Genomic DNA, 19,305 nt, shown 5'->3' on the forward strand with positions numbered 1-19,305 from the left:
CTTTACTGTTCTATACTTTACTGTTCTTTACTGTTCTATACTTTACTGTTCTGTTCTTTACTGTTCTGTACTTTACTGTTCTATACTTTACTGTTCTTTACTGGTCTGTACTTTACAGTTTTATACTTTACTGGTCTGTTCTTTACAGTTCTATACTTTACTGTTCTGTACTTTACTGTTCTATATTTTACTGTTCTATACTTTACTGTACTTTACTGTTCTGTACTTTACTGTACTGTACTGTTCTGTTCTATACTTTACTTTACTGTTCTATACTTTACTGTTCTATACTGTACTTTACTGTTCTGTACTTTACTGTTCTTTACTGTACTTTACTGTTCTATACTTTACTGTTCTATACTGTACTTTACTGTTCTGTACTTTACTGTTCTATACTTTACTGTTCTATACTGTACTTTACTGTTCTGTACTTTACTGTTCTATACTTTACTGTTCTATACTTTACTTTTTTACTGGTCTGTACTTTATTGTTCTATACTTTACTGTACTTTACTGTTATATACTTTACTGTACTTTACTGTTCTATACTTTACTGTACTTTACTGTTCTATACTTTACTGTTCTATACTGTTCTGTACTTTACTGTTCTGTACTTTACTGTTCTGTACTTTACTGTTCTGTTCTTTACTGTACTTTACTGTTCTATACTTTACTGTTCTTTACTTTGCTGTTCTTTACTTTACTTTGCTGTTCTATACTTTACTGTTCTTTACTTTACTGTTCTTTACTTTACTGTTCTATACTGTACTGTTCTTTACTTTACTGTTCTATACTTTACTGTTCTTTACTGCTCTGTACTGTACTTTACTGTTGTTTACTTTACTGTTGTTTACTTTACTGTTCTATACTTTACTGTTCTGTTCTTTACTTTACTGTTCTATACTTTACTGTTCTGTACTGTACTTTACTGTTCTTTACTGTACTGTTCTACACTTTACTGTTCTGTACTTTACTGTTCTATACTTTACTGTTCTTTACTTTACTGTTCTTTACTTAACTTTTCTTTACTATACTGTTCTTTACTGTACTTTACTTTACTGTTCTTTACTGTTCTATACTTTAGTGTTCTATACTTTACTGTACTTTACTGTTCTGTACTTTACTTTTCTATACTTTACTGTACTGTACTGTTCTGTTCTATACTTTACTGTTCTATACTTTACTGTTCTATACTTTACTGTTCTATACTGTACTTTACTGTTCTGTACTTTACTGTTCTTTACTGTACTTTACTGTTCTATACTTTACTGTTCTTTACTGGTCTGTACTTTACTGTTCTATACTTTACTGTTCTATACTGTACTTTACTGTTCTGTACTTTACTGGTCTGTACTTTACTGTTCTGTTCTTTATTGGTCTGTACTTTACTGTTCTATACTTTACTGTTCTGTACTTTACTGTTCTGTACTTTACTGTTCTGTACCCTACTGTTCTGTTCTTTATTGTTCTGTACTTTACTGTTCTATACTTTACTGTTCTGTTCTTTACTGGTCTGTACTTTACTGGTCTGTACTTTACAGTTCTATATTTTACTGTTCTATACTTTACTGTACTTTACTGTTCTGTTCTTTACTGTTCTATACTTTACTGTTCTTTACTGTTCTATACTTTACTGTTCTGTTCTTTACTGTTCTATACTGTACTTTACTGTTCTGTACTTTACTGGTCTGTACTTTACCCTTACTGTTCTTGACTGTACTTTACTGTTCTGTACTTTACTGTTCTATACTTTACTGTTCTATACTGTTCTGTACTTTACTGTTCTGTACTTTACTGTTCTATACTGTACTGTTCTATACTGTACTGTTCTTTACTTTACTGTTCTATACTGTTCTTTACTTTACTGTTCTTTACTTTACTGTTCTATACTGTACTGTTCTATACGTTACTGTTCTATACTTTACTGTTCTTTACTGTTCTGTACTGTACTTTACTGTTCTTTACTTTACTGTTGTTTACTTTACTGTTGTTTACTTTACTGTTCTATACTTTACTGTTCTATACTGTACTGTTCTATACTGTACTTTACTGTTCTTTACTTTACTGTTCTATACTATACTGTTCTTTACTGTTCTGTACTGTACTTTACTGTTCTTTACTGTACTGTTCTACACTTTACTGTTCTGTACTTTACTGTTCTATACTTTACTGTTCTTTACTTAACTTTTTACTGGTCTTACTTTACTGTTCTTTACTGTACTTTACTGTTCTTACTTTACTGTTCTCTACTGTACTTTACTGTTCTGTACTTTACTGTTCTTTACTGTTACTGTTCTTTACTGTTCTGTACTTTACTGGTCTGTTCTGTTCTGTATTGTTCTGTACTTTACTGTTCTTTACTGTTCTGTACTGTACTTTACTGTTCTTTACTTTACTGTTGTTTACTTTACTGTTGTTTACTTTACTGTTCTATACTTTACTGTTCTATACTGTACTGTTCTATACTGTACTTTACTGTTCTTTACTTTACTGTTCTATACTATACTGTTCTTTACTGTTCTGTACTGTACTTTACTGTTCTTTACTGTACTGTTCTACACTTTACTGTTCTGTACTTTACTGTTCTGTACTTTACTGTTCTTTACTGTTCTGTTCTTTACTGTTCTGTACTTTACTGTTCTGTTCTGTACTGTACTGTACTTTACTGTTCTGTACTGTACTTTACTGTTCTTTACTGTACTGTTCTACACTTTACTGTTCTGTACTTTACTGTTCTGTACTTTACTGTTCTTTACTGTTCTGTTCTTTACTGTTCTGTACTTTACTGTTCTGTTCTGTATTGTTCTGTACTTTACTGTTCTGTACTGTTCTGTACTTTACTGTTCTGTACTTTACTGTTCTTTACTGTTCTGTACTTTACTGTTCTTTACTGTTCTGTACTTTACTGTTCTGTTCTGTATTGTACTGTACTTTACTGTTCTGTACTGTTCTGTACTTTTCTGTACTGTACTTTACTAATGGCACCGTGCTTTGTTGACTCATCCTGAGTCCTGTTTCTGTCTCTGTGGCCGTCCCAGTGCCAGTTCCACCCAGAACCTTTCATTTAACACTCCCTGTCAAATGACTTTTACTAATGACTGTTAGTGGTCAGAGGTCAGAGACCATTTGATCAGGGTAAGGAGGAAATGACCAGAGTGTATCTGAGAGGGACTTCCATGAAGATGAAAAATATAGTGTTGGTAGATCTGGTGCCCTGTTGGGAATACGTGAAGATAGTGTTGCTAGATATGGTGCCCTGTTGGGAATACGTGAAGATAGTGTTGCTAGATATGGTGCCCTGTTGGGAATATGTGAAGATAGTGTTGCTAGATATGGTGCCCTGTTGGGAATACGTGAAGATAGCGTTGCTAGATCTGGTGCCCTGTTGGGAATACGTGAAGATAGTGTTGCTAGATCTGGTGCCCTGTTGGGAATACGTGAAGATAGTGTTGCTAGATCTGGTGCCCTGTTGGGAATACGTGAAGATAGTGTTGCTAGATCTGGTGCCCTGTTGAAGATAGTGTTGCTAGATCTGGTGCCCTGTTGGGAATACGTGAAGATAGTGTTGCTAGATCTGGTGCCCTGTTGGGAATATACGTGAAGATAGTGTTGCTAGATCTGGTGCCCTGTTGGGAATAGATCTGGTGCCCGTGAAGATAGTGTTGCTAGATCTGGTGCCCTGTTGGGAATACGTGAAGATAGTGTTGCTAGATCTGGTGCCCTGTTGGGAATACGTGAAGATAGTGTTGCTAGATCTGGTGCCCTGTTGGGAATACGTGAAGATAGTGTTGCTAGATCTGGTGCCCTGTTGGGAATACGTGAAGATAGTGTTGCTAGATCTGGTGCCCTGTTGGGAATACGTGAAGATAGTGTTGCTAGATCTGGTGCCCTGTTGGGAATACGTGAAGATGTTGGGAATACGTGAAGATAGTGTTGCTAGATCTGGTGCCCTGTTGGGAATACGTGAAGATAGTGTTGCTAGATCTGGTGCCCTGTTGGGAATACGTGAAGATAGTGTTGCTAGATCTGGTGCCCTGTTGGGAATACGTGAAGATAGTGCCCTGTTGGGCGTGAAGATAGATCTGGTGCCCTGTTGGGAATACGTGAAGATAGTGTTGCTAGATCTGGTGCCCTGTTGGGAATACGTGAAGATAGTGTTGCTAGATCTGGTGCCCTGTTGGGAATACGTGAAGATAGTGTTGCTAGATCTGGTGCCCTGTTGGGAATACGTGAAGATAGTGTTGCTAGATCTGGTGCCCTGTTGGGAATACGTGAAGATAGTGTTGCTAGATCTGGTGCCCTGTTCGTGAAGATAGTGTTGAAGATGGTGCCCTGTTTGGAAGATAGTGTTGCTAGATCTGGTGCCCTGTTGGGAATACGTGAAGATAGTGTTGCTAGATCTGGTGCCCTGTTGGGAATACGTGAAGATAGTGTTGCTAGATATGGTGCCCTGTTGGGAATACGTGAAGATAGTGTTGCTAGATCTGGTGCCCTGTTGGGAATGCATTCAGCAGCTCTTGTAAAACTGTAATTAACTACACTAGTAACAGCATTGTATTGCATCCTTCCCTGCATCCTTCCCTATTTCCTTTCCTGGAAAGCTATGTCGTTGAACACTTGATTTAACTTATCATTCAACCTTACTGGGTAGGAGGGAGGGATGCATGTTATACAGGAGACTACAGGAAGTATCTGTCCTGGAGCAGCTCTTAACAGGAGCTAACTATTACTTATTGGCCTTACAGAGCGGACCATGAGGGCAGGGGGGTAGTCTCCCATTAAGCGCCATTACTAACACAGACTCACACTAACACACACACTATGGACGCACACACACATACACTATACACACACTACTCTTCCCCCACATACAAACACCCAGACAGACATTATGACCAGCGGCTAGTTCCCACCAGAGTGAGGCCCGTAAAGCAGCCCCCCTAGGGAGGCTGTGGACCCAGTGAACGGTTCACGCACTGTCAACAGGAAACAGACGCGACACACACACAGCCTACACAGGACATACATCCACAAACCAAAACAAATACTTTTAAATTCCTATTTAAAATGCTGGTTTATCAGTAAAAAAAAATGTTTATTGTTGGCTGTAAATTGTATTGTTGGGGCGGTAGGTAGCCTAGTGGTTAGAACATTGGGTCAGTAACCGAAAGGTTGGTAGATCGAATCCCCGAGCTGATAAGGTAAAAATCTGTCACTCTGCCCCTAAAACCAGGCAGTTAACCCACTGTTCCTAGGCCATCATTGAAAATAAGAATTTGTTATTAACTGACATGCCTAGTTAAATAAAGGATACATGTAAAAATAAAAAAGAAATCTAAATAAATAAAAGGAAGGCTGTAAAAACACCATCAAATCATCTACAAGGGATATAATTCAGGAAGTCTGTTCCAAAATACTCCCACACAAAATAGAGAGATAAATGTGATAGTATACAAATATAAGCAAGGTTTGAAATGACTATGTTTTAGTCAAAAATAATGTCTGTTGGGCTATCTGATATCTGTTCTTGCAGTCAATTTTCAGTCTACAAATGATCTGTAACTAGGTTCCATCCACTAAAGAAGAAATCGTACCACGGCTGAATCTAGTTGATGATCCCAGTTTGTGTCATTGTAGGCAACTCACTGTTGTGTCAAGGACAAATTGCCATTGTTGTGAAGAAAAAATAAGTTTGAAGCAGAAAAAGAAAGAAAAAGAAAAAAAAAGAAAAAGGTGTTAAGCAGAAAAAGGTGTTAAGCAGAAAAAGGTGTTAAGCAGAAAAGGTGTTAAGCAGAAAAAGGTGTTAAGCAGAAAAAGGTGTTAAGCAGAAAAAGGTGTTAAGCAGAAAAAGGTGTTAAGCAGAAAAAGGTGTTAAGCAGAAAAAGGTGTTAAGCAGAAAAAGGTGTTAAGCAGAAAAAGGTTTCTAAGCAAAAAAAGGTTTGTAGCAGAAAATAATTTCACACAACACAAGTTGCATCACACAGACTGGAGCAAAAATATAAGCCATGGCTTACAAAGTGTTTCTGTGACAACAACATACGAAGATCATGGGTACAGTGATCCTATTTCCCTTCCTGTTCATAATCACAGATTATCATCATAAACCATTAATAACAACCTATTTACAACCTCATCACAACAAGAGGAACAGAACATCAAATCCAATGTAATTAGTCACATGCGCCGAATACAACAGGTGTAGACCTCACAGTGAAATGATGAATACAACAGGTGTAGACCTCACAGTGAAATGCTGAATACAACAGGTGTAGACCTCACAGTGAAATGATGAATACAACAGGTGTAGACCTCACAGTGGAATGCTGAATACAACAGGTGTAGACCTCACAGTGAAATGCTGAATACAACAGGTGTAGACCTCACAGTGGAATGAAAATGAATACAACAGGTGTAAAAAGTAGACCTCACAGTGGAATGCTGAATACAACAGGTGTAGACCTCACAGTGGAAATGCTGAATACAACAGTGTAGTAGACCTCACAGTGGAATGCTGAATACAACAGGTGTAGACCTTACAGTGAAATGCCGAATACAACAGGTGTAGACCTTACAGTGGAATGCTGAATACAACAGGTGTAGACCTTACAGTGGAATGCTGAATACAGGTGTAGACCTCACAGTGAAATGCTGAATACAACAGGTGTGTAGACCTCACAGTGAAATGCTGAATACAACAGGTGTAGACCTCACAGTGAAATGCTGAATACAACAGGTGTAGACCTCACAGTGAAATGCTGAATACAACAGGTGTAGTAGACCTCACAGTGAAATGCTGAATACAACAGGTGTAGACCTCACAGTGGAATGCTGAATACAACAGGTGTAGACCTACAGTGGAAATGCTGAATACAACAGGTGTGTAGACCTCACAGTGAAATGCTGAATACAACAGGTGTAGTAGACCTCACAGTGAAATGCTGAATACAACAGGTGTAGTAGACCTCACAGTGAAATGCTGAATACAACAGGTGTAGTAGACCTCACAGTGAAATGCTGAATACAACAGGTGTAGACCTCACAGTGGAATGCTGAATACAACAGGTGTGTAGACCTCACAGTGAAATGCTGAATACAACAGGTGTAGACCTCACAGTGAAATGCTGAATACAACAGGTGTAGACCTCACAGTGAAATGCTGAATACAACAGGTGTAGACCTCACAGTGAAATGCTGAATACAACAGGTGTAGACCTCACAGTGGAATGTGAATACAACAGGTGTAGACCTCACAGTGGAATGCTGAATACAACAGGTGTAGACCTCACAGTGAAATGCTGAATACAACAAGTGTAGACCTCACAGTGAAATGCTGAATACAACAAGTGTAGACCTCACAGTGAAATGCTGAATACAACAGGTGTAGACCTCACAGTGAAATGCTGAATACAACAGGTGTAGACCTCACAGTGAAATGCTGAATACAACAAGTGTAGACCTTACAATGAAATGCTGAATACAACAGGTAGTAGACCTCACAGTGAAATGCTGAATACAACAGGTGTAGACCTCACAGTGAAATGCTGAATACAACAGGTGTAGACCTCACAGTGAAATGATGAATACAACAGGTGTAGACCTCACAGTGAAATGCTGAATACAACAGGTGTAGACCTCACAGTGAAATGATGAATACAACAGGTGTAGACCTCACAGTGGAATGCTGAATACAACAGGTGTAGACCTCACAGTGAAATGCTGAATACAACAGGTGTAGACCTCACAGTGGAATGCTGAATACAACAGGTGTAGACCTCACAGTGAAATGCTGAATACAACAGGTGTAGACCTCACAGTGAAAGAATACAACAGGTGTAGACCTCACAGTGGAATGCTGAATACAACAGGTGTAGACCTCACAGTGAAATGCTGAATACAACAGGTGTAGAACAGTGAAATGCTGAATACAACAGGTGTGTAGACCTCACAGTGAAATGCTGAATACAACAGGTGTAGACCTCACAGTGAAATGCTGAATACAACAGGTGTAGACCTCACAGTGAAATGCTGAATACAACAGGTGTAGTAGACCTTACAGTGAAATGCTGAATACAACAGGTGTAGTAGACCTCACAGTGAAATGCTGAATACAACAGGTGTAGACCTCACAGTGAAATGCTGAATACAACAGGTGTAGACCTCACAGTGAAATGCTGAATACAACAGGTGTAGTAGACCTCACAGTGAAATGCTGAATACAACAGGTGTAGTAGACCTCACAGTGAAATGCCGAATACAACAGGTGTAGACCTCACAGTGAAATGCTGAATACAACAGGTGTAGACCTCACAGTGAAATGCTGAATACAACAGGTGTAGACCTCACAGTGAAATGCTGAATACAACAGGTGTAGACCTCACAGTGAAATGCTGAATACAACAGGTGTAGACCTCACAGTGAAATGCTGAATACAACAGGTGTAGACCTCACAGTGAAATGCTGAATACAACAGGTGTAGACCTCACAGTGAAATGCTGAATACAACAGGTGTAGACCTCACAGTGAAATGCTGAATACAACCGGTGTAGACCTCACAGTGAAATGCTGAATACAACAGGTGTAGACCTCACAGTGAAATGCTGAATACAACCGGTGTAGACCTCACAGTGAAATGCTGACTTACAAGCCCTTAACCAACAATGCAGATTTAAGAAAAATGTGTGTTAAGTAAAAATGTGTTAAGTAACAAAATAAAAAATAAAAGTAACAAATAATTAAAGAGCAGCAGTAAAATAACAGTAGTGAGGCTAAATACAGGGGGGTACCAGTACAGAGTCAATGTGCGGGGGCATCGGTTAGTCGAGGTCATTGAGGTACTATGTACATGTAGGTAGAGTGACTTTGCATAGATAATAAACAGAGAGTAGCAGCAGCGTAACAGAGAGATGGGGGGGGGGTGCTCTGGTACCGCTTTCCGTGCGGTAGCAGAGGGAACAGTCTATGACTAGGGTGGCTGGAGTCTTCGACCATTTTTAGGGCCCTCCTCTGACACCGCCTCTGACTACCCTCTGTATTGCCTTAATGACAGTCCCCCATGTTGAGGATCAGCGTGGCAGATGTGTTGTTGCCTACCCTTACCAACTGTGGGCGGCCCGTCAGGAAGTCCAGGATCCAGGATCCAGTTGCAGAGGGATGTGTTTAGTCCCAGGGCCCTTAGCTTAGTGATGAGCTTTGAGGGCACTATGGATGTTGAATGCTGAGCTGTAGTCAAAGAACAGCATTCTCACATAAGTGTTCCTTTTCTCCAGGAGGGAAAGTTCCCCATGAGACCTGGGTTATCTCAGCTCCCCAGGGGAGAGAGGGGGAGATGGTTGGGAGAAGAGAGTGGAGAGGAGGGGGAGAGAGGAGAGGGTGGGGTCTCCTTCAAGACTGTTGGAAAAGCATTCCTCATGAAGATGGTTGAAAGAATGCGAAGAGTGTGCAAAGTTGTTATCAAGGCAAAGGGTAGCTACTTTGAAGAATCTAAAACATAAAATCTATTTTGATTTGTTTAACACTTTTGTGGTTACTACATGATTCCATATGTGTTATTTCATAGTTTTGATATATTCACTATTATTCTACAATGTAGAAAATAGTAGAACATTTAGAAAAACCCTGGAATTAGTAGGTGTGTCCAAACCTTTGACTGGTACTGTACATCTGTCAACATCAGGACTTACAGTCTTAGACCAAGCCCTCAGAGACACAGTTGAAGTCAGAAGTTTACATACACTTAGGTTGGAGTCATTAAAACTCGTTTTTCAACCACTCCACAAATTTCTTGTTAACAAACTATAGTTTTGGCAAGTCGGTTAGGAAATCTACTTTGTGCATGACACAAGACATTTCTCCAACAATTGGTTACAGACAGATTATTTCAATTATAATTCACTGTATCACAATTCCAGTGGGTCAGAAGTTTACATACACTAAGTTGACTGTGCCTTTAAACTGCTTGGAAAATTCTAGAAAATTATGTTGTGGCTTTAGAAGCTTCTGATAGGCTAATTGACATCATTTTAGTCAATTGGAGGTGTACCTGTGGATGTATTTCAAGGCCTACCTTCAAACTCAGTGCCTCTTTGCTTGACATTATGGGAAAATCAAAAGAAATCAGCCAAGACCTCAGAAAAAAATTGTAGACCTCCACAAGTCTGGTTCATCCAAAAAAGCTATTTCCAAATGTGTAAAGGTACCACATTCATCTGTACCAACAATAGTACGCAGGTATAAACACCATGGGACCACGCAGCCGTCAACCTACTCAGGAAGGAGACGAATTCTGTCTCCTAGAGAAGAACGTACTTCGGTGCAAAAAGTGCAAATCAATCCCAGAACAACAGCAAAGGACCTTGTGAAGATGCTGGAGGAAACCGGTACAAAAGTATCTATATCCACAGTAAAACGAGTCCTATATCGACATAACCTGAAAGGCCGCTCAGCAAGGAAGGAGCCACTGCTCCAAAACCACCATAATAAGCCAGACTACGGTTTGCAACTGCACATGGGGACAAAGATCGTACTTGTTGGAGAAATGTCCTCAGGTCTGATGAAACACAAACAGAACTGTTTGGCCATAATGACCATCGTTATGTTTGGAGGAAAAAGGGGGAGGCTTGCAAGCCGAAGAACACCATCCCAAAATGTGTGTGCAGACCTGAAAAAGCGTGTGTGAGCAAGGAGGCCTACAAACCTGACTCAGTTACACCAGCTCTGTCAGGAGGAATGGGTCAAAATTCACCCAACTTATTGTGGGAAGCTTGTGGAAGGCTACCCAAAACATTTGACCCAAGTTAAACAATTTAAAGGAAACCCTACTAAATACTAATTGAGTGTATGTAAACTTCTGAACCACTGGGAATGTGATGAAAGAAATAAAAGCTGAAATAAATAATTCTCTCTACTATTATTCTTACATTTCACATTCTTAAAATGAAGTGGTGATCCTAACTGATCTAAGAGAGGGAATTTTTACTAGGATTAAATGTCAGGAATTGTGAAAAACTGAGTTTAAATGTATTTGACTAAGGTGTATGTAAACTTCCGACTTCAACTCTGTCAACCTCAGGCCTTAGATCAAGCCCTCAGAGACAGACATATGGGGCGGCAGCGTAGCCTGGCGGTTAGAGCGTTAGACTAGTAACCGAAAGGTTGCAAGATCGAATCCTTGAGCTGACAAGGTAGAACTCTGTCGTTCTGCCCCTGAACAGGCAGTTAACCCACTGTTCCTAGGCTGTCGTTCTGCCCCTGAACAGGCAGTTAACCCACTGTTCCTAGGCTGTCGTTCTGCCCCTGAACAGGCAGTTAACCCACTTTTAGGCCGTCATTGAAAATAAGAGTTTGTTCTTAACTGACTTGCCTGGTTAATAAACATCTGTCAACATCAGGCCAACACCATCCCTCAAGATGCCATGGACCGCGCATGAAGGAAAACCGAAGGAGATTCTGGGTCATTGTTCTGAGACATTGTTTCACAGGCTATTTGTATGTTGGCTATTAGATGTCTGAATGTTGACTGTATTTTGGAACAGACATGCAGGAAATGAACAGCTTCTCTGTCGGCCACACAGACTGTGGAGGGTGGAGAGGGGGGTTAGGTCTCATCTATAGACCATGGAAGAGAGGGGGTTAGTTCTGATCTATAGACCAGGGAAGAGAGGGGGTCAGGTCTGATCTATAGACCAAGGAAGAGAGGGGGTTAGGTCTGATCTATAGACCAGGGAGGAGAGGAGAGGGGGTCAGTTCTGATCTATAGATCAGGGTGGTGAGTTTCTTGACTTTGTTTGGCTGTCATCGCCTTCCTTCGTCAACACACACACCAATCAAATCCAGGCTGTGGTCTTAACACACTCCCAAGGCTGTGGTCTAAACACACTCCCAAGGCTGTGGTCTAAACACACTCCCAAGGCTGTGGTCTTAACACACTCCCAAGGCTGTGGTCTTAACACACTCCCAAGGCTGTGGTCTTAACACACTCCCAAGGCTGTGGTCTTAACACACTCCCAAGGCTGTGGTCTTAAACACTCCCAAGGCTGTGGTCTTAACACACTCCCAAGGCTGTGGTCTAAACACACTCCCAAGGCTGTGGTCTTAACACACTCCCAAGGCTGTGGTCTTAAACACTCCCTCCCAAGGCTGTGGTCTTAACACACTCCCAAGGCTGTGGTCTTAACCACTCCCAAGGCTGTGGTCTTAAACACTCCCAAGGCTGTGGTCTTAACACACTCCCAAGGCTGTGGTCTTAACACACTCCCAAGGCTGTGGTCTTAACACACTCCCAAGGCTGTGGTCTAAACACTGTGGTCTTCCCACTCCCAAGGCTGTGGTCTTACAACACACTCCCAAGGCTGTGGTCTTAACACACTCCCAAGGCTGTGGTCTTAACACACTCCCAAGGCTGTGGTCTTAAACACTCCCAAGGCTGTGGTCTTAACACACTCCCAAGGCTGTGGTCTTAACACACTCCCAAGGCTGTGGTCTTAACACACTCCCAAGGCTGTGGTCTTAACACACTCCCAAGGCTGTGGTCTTAACACACTCCCAAGGCTGTGGTCTTAACACACTCCCAAGGCTGTGGTAAACACACTCCCAAGGCTGTGGTCTTAACACACTCCCAAGGCTGTGGTCTTAACACACTCCCAAGGCTGTGGTCTTAACACACTCCCAAGGCTGTGGTCTTAACACACTCCCAAGGCTGTGGTCTTAACACACTCCCAAGGCTGTGGTCTTCTTCCCAACACACTCCCAAGGCTGTGGTCTTAACACACTCCCAAGGCTGTGGTCTAAACACACTCCCAAGGCTGTCCCAAGGCTGTGGTCTTAACACACTCCCAAGGCTGTGGTCTAAACACACTCCCAAGGCTGTGGTCTTAACACACTCCCAAGGCTGTGGTCTTAACACACTCCCAAGGCTGTGGTCTTAACACACTCCCAAGGCTGTGGTCTTAACACACTCCCAAGGCTGTGGTCTTAACACACTCCCAAGGCTGTGGTCTTAACACACTCCCAAGGCTGTGGTCTAAACACACTCCCAAGGCTGTGGTCTTAACACACTCCCAAGGCTGTGGTCTTAACACACTCCCAAGGCTGTGGTCTTAACACACTCCCAGTCCCTTAACTGCAGAACATAATTCTGACTAGAAATGTGGGAGCAATTACACACCATCCATTCATGATCTGTTATCAGTGGTGCTGGTGTTCCCAGGATTAGTCTCCCTGTCGTTAGGAAAACCATCCATCGAGAACCACAGGAAGTTATCTTGATCCGTGTCTTTGTTTATATGCTTCAGTCCCCACTTCCTGTCCCTACTAATGCTGCTTTCAGTGCCACCCATTAGGAACAGAGTAAACACACACAGCGATCAGATCACACAAAGAAGAAGAAGAGAATAAAGCATGCATCTATCACCACAGTCATTTAGATACTTATGACAACAGTGGCGTTATGGTTATTACATAACTCTATGTGCTTATTGCATGTTTCTACTGAATGAATATCGGTTAGTGCTTCTACACCTGCATTGCTTGCTGAGTGGAGTTTTAGCCTTGGTTCCTGTACAGCACTTTGTGACATCAGCTGATGTAATAAGGGCTTTATAAATAAATGTGATTGATTGATAGTATTGTTCAACTGCTTGTACTTACAGTAGGCCTATACCTGGTACAGGGTAGCCTGGTACTAACGACGTACTGTAGGTGTTACTACCATAGCTACCCAATAATGTCTACATGCTGAATAATGCAGCTCTGCCCTAAAGAGCTGAGCAGAGACAGATGAACATATAGGTACAGCACTGTAGCTCTTTTGCTGCTGTGTTGACAGGTCATGTCCGACTCCTACCATGTGTATTGATGTGAAAAGTGTGTGTGAAACATAGCCGAGGGAAGTAGGGGTGCTGGGGATGCTGCAGCACCCCCTGAAAAATAATTAATACAAAATACAAAAATAAATGTAAAAATATATTTTTTACACAAAAGTAGTGCACTGGGCCTTTACTAGTGTTAACGTCACATATAGCGTGGGCAAAACTAATTATTCAGCATCTCCGCTGGCAAACAATGTAGTTGTATAATTAGGAACAAAATCTTGCAGGATTAAATAGTTGGATTAAATAGGATTAAATAGTTGGGATTGTAAGAGTTGTTGCCCTGTGCCTTTCTCTGTGATTGTCATTCTAATAGTTTCCAGAAAAAACAAAACCCGGTCCTTAAACATTTACATCACAAGGTGCAAAGTTATGTACAAAGACCCAAAACATCCATGTCAAATTAAATCATTTTCTGGTTCAAATAACATGTAAAACAAGCCCTTTTTGCACAGTATTAATGTACCATCCTTACAAACCACTTCATGTAGATGTACATGACTGTATTGTACAGAGGCTGGTCATCTACATTTGTACCTGTAGACTTTCTATCAGCATGAAGAAAAACTATGTTCAATACAGTAACGGAGTACATTGAGACATCAAGTGGTTTGTGATGATGTGATGATGTGATGTGATGATGATATGATGTGATGATGTGATGATGATGTGATGATGTGATGATGAGATGATGTGATGATGATGTGATGATGAGATGATGTGATGATGATGTGATGATGATGATGTGATGATGTGATGATGTGAAGATGTGATGATGATGTGATGATGTGATGATGATATGATGTGATGATGTGATGATGTGATGATGTGATGATATGATGATGATATGATGTGATGATGTGATGATGTGATGATGTGATGATATGATGATGTGATGATGTGATGATGATGTGATGATGATGTGATGTGATGATGATGTGATGATGTGGCAAAGTTGGTAGAGTTTGGAGCTTGTAATGCCGGGGCTGTGGGTTTGATTCCCACAGGGGACCAGTATGACAATGTATACAAACGGATACCTGTTACCTCCCTTCCCCGGCCAGTTCAACAAATCATTAGTAAAGGGAAAGGGGGATATCTATTCAGTTCTACCATATGTCTATCAACATGGTAAATGTACAACCAGAGGGAAAACATTCTAGATCACCTTTACTCCACACACAGAGACATATACAAAGCTCTCCCTCACTCTCCATTTGGTAAATCCAACCACAATTCTATCCTCCTGATTCCTGCTTACAAGCTCAAATTAAAACAGGACGCTCTAGTGACTCGGTCTATAAAAAAAGTGGTCAGATGAAGCAGATGTTAAACTACAGGACTGTTTTGCTATCACAGACTGGAACATGTTCCGGGATTCTTCCGATGGCATTGAGGAGTACACCACATCAGTCACTGGCTTTATCAATAAGTGCATTGAGGATGTCGTCCCCACAGTGACTGTATGTACATACCCCAACCAGAAGCCATGGACTACAGGCAACATCCGCACTGAGCTAAAGGGTAGAGCTGCCGCTTTCAAGGTTCAGAACACTTATGTGAGAATGCTATTCATTCACTACAGCTCAGCGTACAACACCATAGTGCCCTCAAATCTCATCACCAAGCTAAGGATCCTGGGACTAAACACCTCCCTCTGCAACTGGATCCTGGAATTCCTGACGGGCCGCCCCCAGGTGGTGAGGGTAGGTAACAACACGTCCGCCACACTGATCCTCAACACTGGAGTTCCACAGGGGTGCGTGCTCAGTCCCCTCCTGTACTCCCTGTTCACACACGACTGCATGGCCAGGCACGACTCCAACACCATTAAGTTTGCAGACGACACAACAGTGGTAGGCCTGATCACCGACAACGACGAGACAGCCTATAGGGAGGAGGTCAGAGACCTGGCCGGGTGGTGCCAGAATAACAACCTATCCCTCAACGTAACCAAGACTAAGGAGATCATTGTGGACTACAGGAAAAGAAGGACCGAGAACGCCCCCATTCTCATCGACGGGGCTGCAGTGGAGCAGGTTGAGAGCTTCAAGTTCCTTGGTGTCCACATCGACAACAAACTAGAATGGTCCAAACACACCTATTCCCCCTCAGGAAACTAAAAAGATTTGGCATGGGTCCCGAGATCCTCAAAAGGTTCTACAGCTGCAACATCGAGAGCATCCTGACTGGTTGCATCACTGCCTGGTACGGCTATTTCTCGGCCTCTGACTTCAAGGCACTACAGAGGGTAGTGCGTACGGCCCAGTACATCACTGGGGCTGAGCTGCCTGCCATCCAGGATCTCTACACCAGAGAGATCAATGACCCCAGCCACACCAGTCATAGACTGTTCTCTCTACTACCACATGGCAAGTGGTAGCGGAGTGCCAAAAGGCTTCAACAGTTTTTTACCCCCAAGCCATAAGATTCCTGAACAGGTAACCAAATGGCTACCCGGACTATTTGCATTGTGTGCCCCCCAACCCCTCTTTTACGCTGCTACTCTCTGTTTATCATATGCATAGTCACTTTAACTACACATTCATGTACATACTGCCTCAATTTGGCCGACCAACCAGTGCTCCCGCACATTGGCTAACCGGGCTATCTATCTGCATTGTGCCCCCCCCAACCCCTCTTTTACGCTACTGCTACTCTCTGTTCATCATATATGTATAGTCACTTTAACCATATCTACATGTACATACTACCTCAATCAGCCCGACTAACCGGTGTCTGTATGTAGCCTAGCTACTGTATATAGTAGTCTCTATATAGTAGTCTTTTTACTGTTGTTTTATTTCTTTACTTACCTATTGTTCACCTAACACCTTTTTGCACTATTGGTTAGAGGAAGCATTTTCACAGGTAAGGTTGTACCTGTTGTATTCGGCGCACGTGACGAATAGACTTTGATTTGATTTAGTCAGTTGTACAACTGAATGCATTCAACTGAAATGAGTCTTCTGCATTAACCCACCCCCTCATCTTCGGCGCCCAGGGAACAGTGGGTTAACGGCGTTGCTCAGGGGCAGAAAGACAGATTGTTTTATCTTGTCAGCTTTCGGTTACTGGCCTAATGCTCTAACCACTAGGCTACCTGCGGCCTGTGACCTATGACCCCACCCTAAAGTGGGCCCACTAACCTTGACCCTGTGACCTCACCCTAAAGTAGGCCAACTAACCCTAACCCTGTGACCTATGACCTCACCCTAAAGCGGGCCAACTAACCCTAACCCTGTGACCTATGACCCCACTAACCCTAACCCTGTGACCTATGACTCCACTCTACAGCGGGCCAACTAACCCTAACTCTATGACCCCACTCTACAGCGGACCAACTTCCCAATATGAACAACAGATGAACAATGAACAACCAGCAGCACCCACTTATTTTCACTGTTTTGAAAAGACTCCTCTTTATGTCATTTTGGCAAACCACAAAGGGAGGCAACAGACAGACAGACTACATCCCAAATAACACCTTATTCACTACATTGCGCACTACTTTTGACCAGAGCCCTATGAGCCCTACCCTACTGCATAGGGAATAGGGTGCCATTTGGAACGTACAGTGACTACAGGCTACAAGCCTTGTTACCAACACCAACCACACATGGGGCACCAGCTGGGGAAATGGGGCCATCAATATCATGGTTGACTTCAAAGGGTGGCTGCACCATTTTTTCACTGCCCTGACCCACCCCCCGGAGACTGTTAGACAATGGACAGACACACCACCGGGCTGAGCTGGCTGGCTGCGACTCGGTTAGCGCGCGCAACAATACACAGACAGAGAATGAGAATACAGTACTCACATACAATTACTGAAGTCATGCCTCCTCACATCACTAGTACTGTGTGCTATGTATTCTACATCCACTTAGCTACATCATAAAGGTCTAACAAAGGTGGGTGATAGCCGATACTGTGATTTATAATACCCACCTATGGTGCAAACATTTATCAGCAATCATGTCCAATATTCATCAATAACCTAATTTCCTCACACCCAAGTCCCATGCCTTCAGGTTGTATTCTCAACAAAGGCAGCTGGGTAAATGTGAAGAACATTGCTTTGAGGAAGTGCATCACCTCCATCTCTTTGTGATTCTCCGACTTAACCGAAGCACATTTCTGCAACGTCTAGTGCGAGTTTTGAGGGAAGGCAATGATGTTGTAACAATGTAACGACTACAACATAATGCAATAGCAACCAATGCATGGCATGGAGACCTCACATGGACAAAATGTGATATTATTGTGACTGACAGAAACGCCCCATGGATACCGCGCTCGCACCTGGATAACTGGGCTTTCAGAATGACACAACCACCATGATTATCAACCATTACTATTAAGCCCAACAGCATAATAACATGATGATCTACTTAACCCTACACCTATATGAAGACATGCTAGCTCGTGCGTTGCATTATCTGCTGTGTGTAGGCAAATGGAACGCCACCCGTACGTGGCAAAAACAAGGCACATTCTCTAACTGTACTGATAATAACGCAGTTATTAGTCTACTATAGTCCACATATGGAGCGCTAAATAATACCCGTGAATACTTCTTGGGCGCACATGTTAGGGAATCAATTAATGAATAGACCGGGAACAGAGACACATAGAGACAGACAAGACACACAATGCGCTCTGCAAAGGTCGGCAGAAATCTTTGAGTGGGCTTTCAGGATCACTGAGGGGCTTACCTTAAAGAGACCTTCACCGAGCAGTCGTTTTGGCTCACCATTCTATCCTCTTTCTTTCCGTTTTCCCCTATGTGCAAGAGTCTTTGAACCGTGTCAGTCAGAGTTAGGTTAGTGCGTAAAAATACCGTGTTGCATCAAGAAAAAAGCTTTTGGAGCAAATGCATAAAGCGGTAAATCAGGATAGAATCGCCAACCGTGGTGCTATCATTATAACCTGCCGTGGGTACTCGCGCTACGATCTGCTTCTGTGCCTGTCCTTGCTCCGGTCACTCTCATATCTAGGCTACAACTCCGGCCCTCTGTCACATCGCACTCGATCACAAGCTTTTCTTCTTCTTTCGCTCGCCACTGCTACATCCTGTCATACTGTGTGAGAACCGTTTTTCGGCGCTCATCCGAAAGCACACCGTCGCAGCCTGCTCAACGTGTGTTTGTGTTGTTGTCTGTCTCACATTGAATGTGAAGAACGAGTGAGAAGCGCAAGGGGGAGGGTGTAATCGCATTCGATTGACAGGCGCTTAGCCACACAGATCAAACACTCCCACCCCGGTCCCACTTAATAGACCAATTAGGGATTTCGGAGACGCCAATGGCGTGTGTGTTTATTTTAATTTGATTTCACCTTTATTTAATTAACCAGGTAGGCAAGTTGAGAACAAGTTCTCATTTACAATTGCGACCTGGCCAAGATAAAGCAAAGCAGTTCGACACATACAACAATA

At 42.3% G+C, this 19,305-nt stretch overlaps 1 protein-coding gene across 1 annotated transcript in view; it reads right to left on the reverse strand.

Annotated features, from left to right (window-relative positions):
• Positions 1-19,029, reverse strand: part of LOC112235708 (kinesin-like protein KIF21B) — a 167,160-nt gene extending 148,131 nt beyond the window's left edge. Inside the window, 1 exon segment of the mRNA XM_042330259.1 lies at positions 18,584-19,029. Within this exon segment, the coding sequence (XP_042186193.1) occupies positions 18,584-18,624 (41 nt within the window). The 5' untranslated portion in view covers positions 18,625-19,029.
• Between the last annotated feature and the right edge of the window lie 276 nt (positions 19,030-19,305).

Source organism: Oncorhynchus tshawytscha, linkage group LG02 (assembly GCF_018296145.1).
Source record: "Oncorhynchus tshawytscha isolate Ot180627B linkage group LG02, Otsh_v2.0, whole genome shotgun sequence".
In the NCBI taxonomy this organism is placed as follows: domain Eukaryota; kingdom Metazoa; phylum Chordata; class Actinopteri; order Salmoniformes; family Salmonidae; genus Oncorhynchus; species Oncorhynchus tshawytscha.